The sequence below is a fragment of the Giraffa tippelskirchi genome, chromosome 1, assembly GCF_054371585.1.
Source record: "Giraffa tippelskirchi isolate mGirTip1 chromosome 1, T2T-mGirTip1v1.2.pri, whole genome shotgun sequence".
NCBI classification, from domain to species: domain Eukaryota; kingdom Metazoa; phylum Chordata; class Mammalia; order Artiodactyla; family Giraffidae; genus Giraffa; species Giraffa tippelskirchi.
The window spans coordinates 185989322-186002209 of record NC_137275.1 but is presented as its reverse complement, the minus strand read 5'-3'; the positions used below and the strand labels follow the sequence as shown (position 1 = coordinate 186002209).

General features: G+C 52.5%; 1 protein-coding gene across 5 annotated transcripts in view; it reads left to right on the top strand.

Annotated features, from left to right (window-relative positions):
- Positions 1-6385, top strand: part of GFRA2 (GDNF family receptor alpha 2) — a 103923-nt gene extending 97538 nt beyond the window's left edge. For all 5 annotated transcript variants that reach the window (XM_081571002.1, XM_081571041.1, XM_081571033.1 and 2 more), the window contains 2 exons: positions 4263-4316; positions 4994-6385. In XM_081571002.1, the coding sequence (XP_081427128.1) occupies positions 4263-4316; positions 4994-5116 (177 nt within the window). In that variant the 3' untranslated portion in view covers positions 5117-6385. The remainder of the gene's footprint in view (positions 1-4262; positions 4317-4993) is intronic.
- Positions 6386-12888: the final 6503 nt, after the last annotated feature.

Below are 12888 nucleotides of genomic sequence, written 5' to 3'. Positions count from 1 at the left end.
CACTCTGTTGCAGACACTGAGGCTGACCAGCATGTGAGGCCTGTACCTTGGTCTTCTTACTGGTGGGAGGGTCAGAGTGCATGCTGTCTCAGAGAATTACGGGGCAGGAAGTGATGGGTGCACCAAGGAACAGATAAGGCATTATGGGATCCAGAGGAAGAAGCTGCTTTGTAAGCACAGGACTCATGGAGCAGGTGGGCCTTGCTCCTGGGCCAGGAAGAATAGGGAGAACTGATGGATGATGTAGGGATGCAGACACATGGAATGGGGAGGAGTGGGAGAGGAGGGAGCCAAGGCAGGGAGCCAGGACAGCGCAGAGCAGCTGAGGAGGGGCTCTGCTGCCGAATCTGGCCCACTGCCTGTTTGGATAAATCAGGTTTTACCGAACATGGCCCCACCCAGTTGTCACATATGGTCCACGTGCTGTAGGGAGAGTTGTGTTGGGATGGACGTGATGGCTGGCAGAGCCTAAAATCGTAATTCTCTGACCCTTTGTAGAAACATCTCCCCCTGACCTGTGAAAGTGAAAGTGAAAGTCGCTCAGTCATGTCCGACTCTTTGCGACCCCATGGACTATATGATCCATGGAATTCTCCAGGCTAGAATACTAGAGTGGGTAGCCTTTCCCTTCTCCAGGGGATTCAGGTCTCCTGCATTGCAGGTGGATTCTTTACCAGCTGAGCCACAAGGGAAGCCCAAGAATACTGGAGTGGGTAGCCTATCCTTTTTCCAGTGGATCTTCCCAACCTAGGAATCAAACCGGGGTCTCCTGCATTGCAGGCAGATTCTTTACCAACTGAGCTACCAGGGAAGCCCCCTCACCTAAAGGAACACCGATCATGAGTTTGTGAGAACACAGAGTTCTGATATGGGAAGGAGGGGGTGGCGAGTCAAACCTGATTTGCAGGATAAAGTGGTGACTGTGAAGAGGCTGCCGAAAGCTTTTGAACTGGGATGTCGTGATGCGAAGTGTGATTTGGGAAGATAATCTGACAGCGGGTGGAGATTGATTGTCAAGCAAAGGAGACTGGGGAACTGTTAGCAAATCTTTGCGACAGTCAGTGATAGTCGATAGTCATCATTAAGAAAGGAGGGCTTGTGCTAGGGACGTGGTGGGGAGGGGAGGATGAGGAGTTACTGGGCATGTGTAGGGGGAGGCACTGAGGCCAGGGGCACTGAGATTGGAGGCAGGGGGTGGGGTGGAGGGGTGGAGGCAGGAAAAGAAGCAGGAGACAGGATCGGCCAGTTCCAGCCAAAAGTTTTCCCATAGAGGTGGTGGTGGTGGTGTTAACTGCTCAGATCCCGTGGACTGTAGCCTGCCAGGCTCCTCTGTCCATGGAATTCTTTAGGCAAGAATACTGGAGTGGATAGCCATGCTCAGGAGAGCCATGCTCTCCTCTGGGGGATCTTCCTGACCCAGGGGTCGAACCCCAGCCTCCTGGATTGCAGGTGGATTCTTTGCCATCTGAGCCACTAGGGAAGCCCTTCCCATAGAGACAACACTATATTTGGTCCCTGGCACCTCGGCCGGACTGACAAGGCCCTGGGACTTCCAGATGCGGCTTTGGGAGTGTGGACAGAGGTGGCCAGAAAGATGAGGAAGGCAATAATTTCCTTCCAACTTCCTGGGCAAAGGGCCTCTGTGGGAGAAATTTCTAGAAGGATGAACCTTATCTCTGCTGCCATCCTCCTCCCTCCCTGTTGCCAAGATAATCGGCTGAGATGGACATCAAAGGTGGCCTTGGTGGGGTGTGGCCTCAGAGGACAGCCTGCAGTGTGGGGGGCAACTTGGGGAGGACACAGCCTCTCCCCTCCCCCCTGCCTTAGCTGAACTGGTATGGAGTTGACTGTGTGGGTGTTTATTTCTCTCATCGGGGTGTGAACAGGGCTGTGACTCATTCATGTTTCGAACCTCCTGTGGGGAGCAGTGGGACAGTTAATGATGAGGGAGGTGGTGAATTTGAGCCTAAGCCTTGGCTATTGGGTAGTGGAACCTCTTTAGCTCTACATCGCCTTCATCTGCCACTGTCAGAAAATGTCGGCTGGCCAGCAGACACCTGCACTGTTCTGTGTGCCTAGGACTGCGGATGTCTCTGATGGAGCCTGAGGAGGGTCCTGTCCTGATCTTTATGGAGCCAGTCCTTCCCCTACCAAGTCCCTGTGGCCCCACCAGAGACCACACACTGGGTTGGAGTCCTTTGGCCCTGGCCCTGGGAGATGGCATCCCTTTCTCACAATAATATGGGTCTGAGGAGGGGGTGAAGGGCCCTCTCCTATTCCTTCCCCTTCCCCTCTTTTTCCTCCCTCTCCCCTGCTCCCTCTCCTCCTCCTTTGCCCCTTCCCTCCCCCTCAGCTCCCTCTCCCCCCTTCTACTCTCTCTGTCCCTCCCTGCTCCCTCCCTCCCCTTCTTCCTTGCCTGATGCTCGCATCTCCTTGGACTCACTGTGCTTGGAGCTGCACTTGGTCCTGGGCAGTGGAATCCAGTCCCTGGATCCTGTAGAGCCTTCGAGCAGACACCCTTCTGAGGAGTCCCTGGTTGGTGGCTAGGCCGGGCTAGATCTTGGCACTTGCAGCTCCTGGTGCTGTGGTCTTAAACAGGATCTTCCTAGGTCTTGTCCCTGGTTCCATCTCGGCTATTCTCATTGTCACCATGATCACATCTCCACCTTCAGTAGTGACTCTGCTCTTGGCTGGGGCCTTGGTGTGACAGCTGGGGCCTTGTTGAGCTGACCAGATGCCCTGGATGGTAGATTGCCTATAATGTTTAAGGTATTATTAATACTTCTGGCCAGAAGCAGTGATTTAGGCATAATTTCTTGGGCTTTCCAGTTGCTTCTGGTGGCCAGCGCCAATGGCCAGGATAGAATCATCACATTCCCCAGCTGGTTCCCATGGATCACTATTACGATAATGGCAACAAAGGGCTGATTTCATGCACACCCTCTGGTTCTCATTCCTCACCTGGACCACAGAGCTCCCAGGTGCCACACGTCTGTTTCGGAGGCATGGCTAACACCTGATACCATGGCCAGGTGTCTGCCTAACCGGCCCCAGTGGCAGACATCACTAATCAATCACAGCTGTCTTCCCCAAGAGCCCAGTGAGGACTCATGATCTTTCTGGAGCTGGCACTTGGGTGTCAGTTCTGATCTGCAGCATTCATTCATTCATTCATTCTCATTCCTTCATTCACAGACTTGTTAATGAATGACAATTAACAAATGTTAACTGAGTACAGTAAGTCCCCTACATATGAACCTTCAGGTATTGAACTTTCAAAAATGTGAATGTGTGTTCATATGTCCAGTCATGTAAGGTGTAAGTGAAATTCCAGCTTGCTCTCCATCTCCTATTGCTGCTGATCCTTCATTTCTACCATCTCCCATCTCCTCACCCTTCTGCAGGCAGTAACTCTTCTTGCCTATTCACTCAGCGCCTGCCCCTGTATGCCAGCTCTTGTACTGTATTACTGCGCTTTTAAAGGTGCTGAACTGTGAGATCAAAAATGTTTATTTTTTGTGTTTGCTTGTTTTTATGTATTATTTGTGTGAAAAGTATAAATCTATTACAGTACAGTACTGTATGGCTGACTCATTGGAAAAGACCCTCATGCTGGGAAAGATGGAAGGCAATAGGAGAAGGGGACATCAGAGGATGAGATGTGCCCTTTAGGTAGCATCACTGACTCAATGGCATAAATCTGAGAAAACTCCGGGAGACAGTGGAGGACAAAGGAGTCTGTGTGCTACAGTCCATGGGGTCACAAAGAGTCAGACACAACTTCGCAACTGAAGAATAAAAACAAACATATAGCCGAGTTAGTTGGGTACCTAGGCAAACATTGTTGGACTTAATGAACAAATTGGACTTAGAAACGTGTTCTCAGAATGGAACTTGTTTGTAGGTAGGGTACATACTGTGTAATGTTTATTGAGCTGCTGTTATGCAAGGAAAAAAAGTCAAGTGGAGCTCTGAAGGTGGTAGTCAAACCTGCGAGCACCATATCACTCTATGATGCTGTCAGTTGGAGAGCAGAGTTAGAACTCTCTTCTTCAGGAGCCCAGAGGAGACAGGAATTAATCACTGCAGGTGTCAGAGGAGGGCACAGGTCCTGTGTTGCCAGTGCTCTTTGTGTGTACCCTGTGATGCCAGCAGTGGATGGCACAGCTGTGGAATGTGGGATCCTGTCTGAATCTGGGGACAAAGCCTGGCCAGAGACCCAGCCACGTGACCCACCCTTACTAGTGCCTTCTGTCCCACAGGAGCAGGGGCTGAAGGCCAATAACTCCAAAGAGTTAAGCATGTGCTTCACAGAGGTGAGTGAGGGGCAGAGTGGGGGTGGGTGCAGGGGGCTGAGCCGGGAGGGGGGTTGTTTTCTAGGCGAGCCTTGGACTTGGAGCCCCCAGATCCCATAACACAGGCTGGGCTAGCTCAGCTTCCAGGCCGCCTGAACCAGGGTGGGCGCTCACTCTGTGGGGAGCGAGGATGGGTGGGTGTAGAAGTTACAGCCAGGGCCTTCCCTTGTCTCTTGGGTGAGATGCTCAGGCTTCCCTGAGGAGAGATCCTGGCAAGCCCTCTTGACTCTATAGACGTGCACCCAGCAGCCTGCTCTGTGCTGGTTCTGGGACACTCCACAGAGGTGGAGAGATAGAAAAGGATTTGGGCCCTTCCTTGAGGGAGACCCAGCACAGGACTATATCTATGTGCGTGCTAAGTTGCTTTAGTTGTGTCCGACTTTTGGTGACCCCGTGGACTGTAACCCGCCTGGCTCCTCTGTCCATGGGATTTGGGTTGCCATTTCCTTCACATGCAGGGTCTCCTGCGGGGACCCTAACCCTAACCCTTCTCCAGGGGATCTTCCCCATCCAGGGATCAAACCTGGTTCTCCCTCACTGCAGACAGATTCTTTACTGTCTGAGCCACCAGGGAAGCCCAGCCCTACTGACTCATTTGTCTTTTTCTCTGCTTCTCTCTATCTTCCACCTGGCCGCAGCTCACGACCAATATCATCCCAGGGAGTAAAAGGGTGATCAAACCTAACTCAGGCCCCCGCAGAGCCAGACCGTCGGCTGCCTTGACCGCTGCATCCTTCCTGATGCTGAAGCTGGCCTTGTAGGCTCTGGGGATTCCATCGGGAGATTTCTGAAAGCTACACGGATGAGAACACCCGCCTGACAAAATGGAAACACACACAGACACACAGACACACACACACTCTGCAAAAAAAAAAAAGATGTTTTTTCCCACTTTGTCTCTGAACCTGTCTCCTCCCAGGTTTATTCTTTGGAGAAGTTTTTCTAAACCAAACAGACAAGCAGGCGGGCAGCCTGAGAGCTGGCCCAGAGGCCCCCCTGGCTGGGGAAACCCCGCGCCAAGGAGGGCATGCGGCAGGTCTAGAGATACCTACCCTTCACTTTTCTCTGGGGGTTTTCCTCTCTGGACCCTGCTGACATGAGACCAGACGACACCCCTACTGCCCAGGGACACGGGCGGGGCCAGGATGGCTGCTGTTCTCAAGCTCCCCACTAAGGGGACTTGTTGGGGACCGGCGGTGGGCATCAGGCAGCAGGGCAGCAAAGCCGGCCCCTAGGGGTCCAGTTGGGCACCGTCAGCACCTCCACTTGGCTTCCAGGATGGAGTTTATTTCGCTTCCCTTCTCTGAGGGCTGGATCTGACCTGTGGACGGGTGTGGTGCTCTCCCCTTGGTCCCCACTGTAGCATGGAGGGGAGGGCTTGGCAGCTCCAGGGGCGATTGGGGAGCCCAGCCTGCCTGGGAGACCCCGCCGGGGGTTGGGAGCAAAACACGGGCACCACCTCAAGGCGGCTTCTTCCTCCTTGCTGGCAAAGAACCTCCTTTGAAATCAAAGAGAAATGATTCCTTGTCCACTCCCTTGGTTTCTTGTGGGTCCCTTTGGTGGGTCTCCCTTTGGAGGGAGGGGCCAGGCGCTGAGAGAGACAGGAGACCACCGTGGGCTGTCTCCCGGCACCACGCTCTGGTCTCTGTGGCTCCCTCCATCACTCGCCTCCCTGCCTCACTCGCCCACCTTCTCTCTTCTCATTTCTGAGACATACGCCCACTGCCCACTATATGTACATAACGCGGCTCCTTTCTCAACATATATGTATATATACATCCGTATACATATATCGTGTGGTTCCCCCTGCTTTCCTTTTTTTAAGAACCTATGGAAATAATACCCTAACAGATGAGCGAAAATGTATTATTGTAAAATTTATTTTTTTTAATAATGTTGTCTATAACGGGGGAAGAAAAGGAGGTGGGCTCCCTGTGTTTCTGCCCCAGTCGGGCTGACGGGGTCATGGAAGGGAGTTCCCGATTGGTATCACGCATAGCCGAGGCTCCAATAAACGTACTAGGAAGCAATCTGCTTTCTGCCTCACTCTGGGTTTGCTGCCTCCCCTGGTTTGTTCTTGACCCGGTGCCAACATCTCCGTTGCTTTCCTGGGGAGCCCTGGGAGAATGTGTGTGTCCACGTGTACACACGTGTGTCTGTCCATTGTATGTCCTTGGGGCAGGTGTTGGAGCTCTGCATGGAGACGATTTTACATTCCCTGGGTCTGAGTTCCTGGTTGTGCTGAGCCTACTGGTTTGTTCAGCTGTCATCTCCCTCCCGTCCCAAACAGGCCAATGCCTGCTGGCCCCAAGCTGGAAGAGAATGGAAGTAGCCGTGGGGATGGGGGATGGGAGACAGCCTGATGTCACTTCTCGTGAATGTTTTTGTTTTAAGGATGCCTGCTTGGCCCTGTGAGGTGGCACAATTGGTCTTCCTGTGGGGACTCCTGTTTTTCTTCAGGGTACATGGTTGTGAAGGCAGGGACCTGGCCTCCTGGGTCCCAGCCTCTGATGGAGGGGCCGTGAGCCAGCCCGCCCTCTTCCCCAGCCACGGCTAGCCTTACTATGGGTAGAGCAAGGTGGAATGGCCCTTCAGTTGGGAATCCGTGTTCTTTGCAAACAGCAAAGATTGGTTCACTTAGAAGTCTTTGGGGAAGGTGGCTGACAGAGTGGGCAGGAGCGGGGGGTGGGGATCCCAAGGAGGTTTGGGCAGGAACCAAAAGACATTTGAAAGGACAGAAAGCAGAATCTACAAGGTCAGAGTGCTGCCTCCTTTGTGATGAATGACAATAACCATCATCCAACTGGCTGAACTGGGGCCCTGTGCCTATCTCCTGTCCCCCTTGGTGTCACACTGTTCAGTCGCTAAGTCAGGGCCAACTCTTTGCAACCCCATGGACTGCAGTACCCCAGGCTTCCCTATTCTTCACCATGGCATCCTTAATGGGAGATAAGCCCTTGGCTTGCATCATGGGGAGAGATGATTTCCCCAAAGGAAACAGGTGACTTTATGAAGGAGGAATAGAGGCTGGAGAGCTTTACTGTGACTTAAAACATCTCCCCATTCAGGTATCCCATAGCTAAAATTTTACCATTAAACATTCATTCCTTTGGGTGAGACAATTCCTGTTCTCCATGACCCTCTAAAAATATGTAAATAAAACTGAAGAATAAAGTTTTACTCTCTTAATGCTAATTAGTTTAATGATTTGAATGGATCTTAGTAACATTAAGACATTTGGGCCTAGACATTGAGATTAGGCTTGGGGGGCAGAGATGGGGAGAGAAGCAGGAAAGATCAAAACAAGATTGGTGGGGGCCACCACCAGAGAGTCAGAATTACTCTTGGGTTCTTTTGGGGAGTCAAACACATGATGTATAGGCCCACTGTGCCTTTACTCCAGAGTCAGCAAAGCCTATAAAATAAGGATTTTTTTTTTTTTTTTTCCCCACTAGTCTCATGGGGATTCCTGATCTGGGCCATGCATCCATCTAGAAGCCTATCTTATTCTGTTTTTTAGGGTCTAGTGTGTTGTACAGACTGAAACCCTATAAAGATGCTTCTTCCCCCCCCAGGGGATGCTTCCAACCTGGGATGATTTTGGTTCTGCCAAGCACCCAGACCTCAGCTTCTGACCTAGCTCTTGCTCCCTCCTCCCTCCTCTCAATGCAGCTAGGCCCACTTAACCAGGCTAAAGGCCCAGCAGAGACCCAAAGTGGTGGTGGGGAATCCAAGGAGGCTGGTTCAGAGGCTCAGAGAACTTGGCATCCAGGGGGCCATGCCCTGGCCCTGGGTGGCTCTAGTGTGTGAGCCAAACAAGTTTCCCAGGAAACCCAACCTTGCTCTTGCGAGGCCTTCTGAGGACTTGATCCCCAGGCCCTAGCTGGGCCTGGCTGTCTCCACCAGACCTTCAAGAGGCCACGCAGCTCAAGGATCAGAAAGAGGATATGTCGAGGCAGACCTGGAATTGAATTCCAAATGTGCTGTTCACCAACTGGGTGGCCACGTTCAATCTAAGCCTCAGTTTCTCATCTGTGTGAGGTGGCCAGCAGCCCTGCCTCCTAAGAGGTTGGAGTTGAATGGAATACCCTGCCAGGAGCCTGGCATTTAGCGACTCCCCTCCCTTCAACCACGCCCTCCTTTCAGCCACGCCCTTCCCTTCCCCTAGTGGCTACCTGACCCTGCGCCTGGATTCTCAGCCCTTGCCTGGCAGGCAGGGCGCCTTCTCTTGACAGCTGGAGGAACTGCTCCGGGATCCATCCTTGGAGCTTCTCTCTTCTCCTCCTCCTCTGTGTCTAGAGAAACTTTTCAGAGATTCCCTGTGGCAGAAACAAGAAATGCCCACCATTAAGCCCCTGCACGGTGCTCTTGGAAGCATTGCCAAGTGGAGTTAAGAGGACAAGCAGGGTTGGGGAGAGGAAAAAAGGGAACTTTCTCCTATTGGTAGAGCAGAGTTGATTTGATCTGCGAGTCGCCGGGGACACTGGCTGCAGAACATCCAAATGTCACGCTCTCCCGAGTCCACTCTCAGTGTGTCTGCCCCTTCTCCACGTGGGAAGGCAGAAGATGTGGCACTGCTGTGGGTGCACCAGCTCAAAACTGAGGCCAGGATGCCGTGATTGGCCTTGGAAACTGAGGGAGGCAGGCTGGCATAGGGTCCTTGGCGGGGCCCAAAGCCACACCAGAGAGGCTTTGCTCCCAGGGATTTTTGGGAACTCACTGCAGAGTGGGAGCCCCAGGCCTTCAACTCTGGCTTTTGGGAATGAGTTCAGAGTCAAAGCACCTTGATGCTTTGTGAGCAGAACCATCTACCCTGTGATTTCCCTGTAGGAAAAACGGGCTATCAATGTGGTGGGAGTCTGTGGCCAATTCAAGTCCATATTCTATCCTCCAGAAGTCTGGGTATTCCTGGAGAGGGTGTGCAGGGACCTGGATTCTAACTCTGGCTCACCTAGCCAAGTCATTGAGCTTCCCTGAGCCTCAGAAAGGTTTCTCTAGATTGGGGATCAGCAAACTTGTTCTGTCAAGGGCCAAGTAATTAATGTAATAGGCTTCTTGGGCTGTGCCATTTCTGTTGCAGCTACCAACTCAGCCATTGTATTGTAGCATGAAAACAGCCAGTAGCAATATGTAAGTGATGGAGCTGACTGTGCTCCAATGAAACTGGATTCACTAAAACAGGTCCATGCTGAAACTGACCCTTGGGTTGCCGTTTGCCCACCGTGTTCTAGATGATCTCTGAGCCCAAGCTCTCAATCCCAGAAGCTCTCTGACCAGAAGGCTTCAGTGGCAGAGAGTGACAATGGATGATGGGGCTTCAATCACCCCCAGGTGGATGGAAGAGAGGGCAGGTTGCCACTGTGATGGGGAGGTAGAGGCAGGTGAGCTGCAGAAGAGGATGCTTAGAGGAGAGGCCCCACCTCAGGTAGGGGCTGTGAGGAATCATCCAGGTAGCCTGGGTCATACACCCACAGGTGTGGTCCGGAGCATGGGGGCTGCATGGACTATTCTGAGGTTGTGTCCTGCCTATGGGGTTGAACTTCAGCTGCTCTCAACTCATGCATCCATGCATCCCCCTGGACCCTGAGGAGGGGACATCACTCCCTGGTTTGCAGGAAGGCATCTGAGCTGGAGCAGGACTTGGGGTCCAGAGCGAGGGAAGCTACTGCTCCATGGATGGGAGGGGAGAAGGTCACTCGAGAATGCAGAGAAGGCCCAGCAGGGCAGCGGGGCCCCGAGAGCCCCTGCATGGCAATCGGCAAGTCCCTTAACCCGGCTGGGCCTTACTTTCCTCGTCTACAAAGGGAAGGGTCAAAGGCACTGCTCTCCGAAGTTCCCGTCCACAATAGGATTCTGCGATTCTATGACTGCTAGCTATTTCTGAACTCACCAGCCTGGCACTGAATAACTTGGAAGGAGATGGAATTCATCTCTCTTTCAATAAACACTGCCACTCTGCTTGGTTGCTCCAGTTTTTCACCAAGCATCTTATGCAGAACTGCAGACTGCTGTCTGGGGCTCGTTCTAGGGATGGCTGATGGTGGTGCCCCTCACGCTTTGCCTCATTCCCTCTTTTAAGATGACAGTCCACACCCATGGGGGAGCACCCACGGAGCCAGCCCTGGCCTCCCTTCCTGGGGAGGGAGCTCTTGAGTCACCACTTTGACCTGGGTCCTGCTGGGGAGTCAGAGGTGACAGAGCCTCCTCCACTGGGACCACCCACTGGGCGGAAGTGAGTAATCCTCATCTAACATCTCTGCAGGAGGAGTTGGCAGAGTCACCAGGGTTGGCATGATTCAAGTGCTGAAGCTCTTGCAGCCGGAAGAGAGGCTTTCAGGAAAACCTCCCCCTTAACTTTTTTCCAAGCTTGCTCAGTGGGCTGAACTCTCTCCCCTCTTCCCCTGCCCACCGATGCTTGGGAAGTTGACAATTTAAAATAAAGGCCGTAGCTCTTACTCGCCTCCATTCCAGCCTTGTTGGTCAAACAAATCCTTGTAGGATGACACCGCTGGCCCAGTCCATCCTTCATTTTTATCCTCAGTGCCAGATGAAAGGCCTTTTATTTTCCAGGGGCCCCAGAAACCTGAAATCACTCTTAATTCTCCCTGTGTTAGAAAGCTGGGTGAGTTCAAGGCCACAGTGACATGAAGGACAAAAAGGCCTACCCCCAAAAGTGTATTTATAGCATTTCTACCTGGGGGGCTGCTGAAATCACCTTTTCTCCCAAAGCGTGGAGACCTGACTTTCTTGATGATTGGAAATGGTCCACAGATGCTGTCATCCCAGAGGACGGTGATGACCCCTCTAATAGCCCCTCAAACTCACCCAAACCCCTGCATCTCTCTGTCCAGCCCTGGGGTATCTGTGAAAAAGATAGGGCAGTATGGGGGAGCAGACAGAGTTGCTGGGTCCCTCTCTGCTGCCGGGGAGGGTGGGACTGAGCTAGTGCTGTGGGCCTCATCACTCTTTGGGCATCGGCTGGCTGGTGGGACTTCGTCCCCTCCACCCCATCATCTGCCCCGATTCTGCCTGGGGAAAGAGACCCTGCTCAGAAAGCAGGCCAGGGCCTTCTATCCTAGGCATCGGGGACACAGCTCAGTTTGGCCCTGTCCTGAGCATCTCCATGTGGACTCGGGACTCTACATCTCAGAACAGTGGGAGGACTGGGAGTGTCCCCTCCCCCTGAATACGTGTAACTGATCATGTGATTGATTTCCAGTGGGAGATGGGTGTTCCCGGGGATCCCCTTGTGTTCTGTTCATCATCTGCAGGACCTCTAACTTCCATCCCTGGGGACTGCTTCCCTAGAAAATCTGCCCCCCTTCTCTCTCCACCCTCTTTGTCAGGCCGGGGCTATGGCCTCGAAACCTCTTTCCTTACTGTTGAGGCAACTCCTCCACCTTTGATAGGCAGGTGAGGGGTTTTGACCACTGATGTGAGCTCTGGGCTCTGGCTGTGTCCGAGGTTAGCTGATTCCCCGAGGCCCTGTCCTGTTAGGAACTCCACTGGGCACATGCTTGGAATCATGATCATTCTCTCCCAGGAACTCTGCTTTCGTCCTCCATCTTTTGAGCCTTCTGCCTGGCTGGCTTTCTCCAGTTCACCCTCTGGTGAGGGTGTTTTTGCTCAGCATTTGCAGACCCTGGAGAAGTGATGCCTTCTCTCCCAGAGTCCTCTGCTTCAGGTCAGGCTGCTCTTCCTCTCAGTGGCCGGATGCAACTGAGCAGGATCCCAGGTGACCATATCCACACAAAGTCCCTGAACTGGCCGCCCTGTCGTGATCATCGCATCTGCATGGCTCAGATGGTAAAGCATCTGCCTGCAATGCGGGAGACCTGGGTTTGATCCCCAGGTTGGGAAGATCCCCTGGAGAAGGAAATGGCAAACCACTCCATTACTCTTGCCTGGAAAATCCCATGGATGGAGGAGCCTGGTGAGCTACAGTCCATGGGGTCGCAAAGAGTCAGACATGACTGAACAACTTCACTTTCTTTTCACTGTCTGGTCCAGTCCCTGCTTAAGGACCTCTCCCTTCCATGGGGAGTGGAGTTGAGAGCAGAAACTATGAGGTTGATGTCAGTATGTTCAGCAGCCTCCTCCACTCCTGTGGTTTGTCCAGGTACTGCCATTTCCCCCACAGTTTTGGCCTCTTCAGATTTCATTATGCATTTTCTTGCATCCTTCCATCAATCTGGGACCAAATTCCTCTCATCTAAATTAATTAGGGAGTTAGTGAAAGTCTTAGTCGCTCAGTCATGTCTGACTCTTTGCAACCCCATGGTCTGTCCATGGAATTCTCTAGGCAAGAATACTGGAGTGGGTAGCTATTCCCTTCTCCAGGGGATGTTCCCAATTCAGGGATGGACCTGGGTCTCCTGCATTGCAGGCAGATTTTTCACTGTCTGAATTGGGGAATTAAAGGAGACTCATCTAAATGAATAAAAAAATCTAAACTATAGAATTCTGCTTAACAAATGTAGTATAATGTGTAAAGTAGGTGAGGGCCCTTGTAATGGCCTGGGAGGCTGACGAG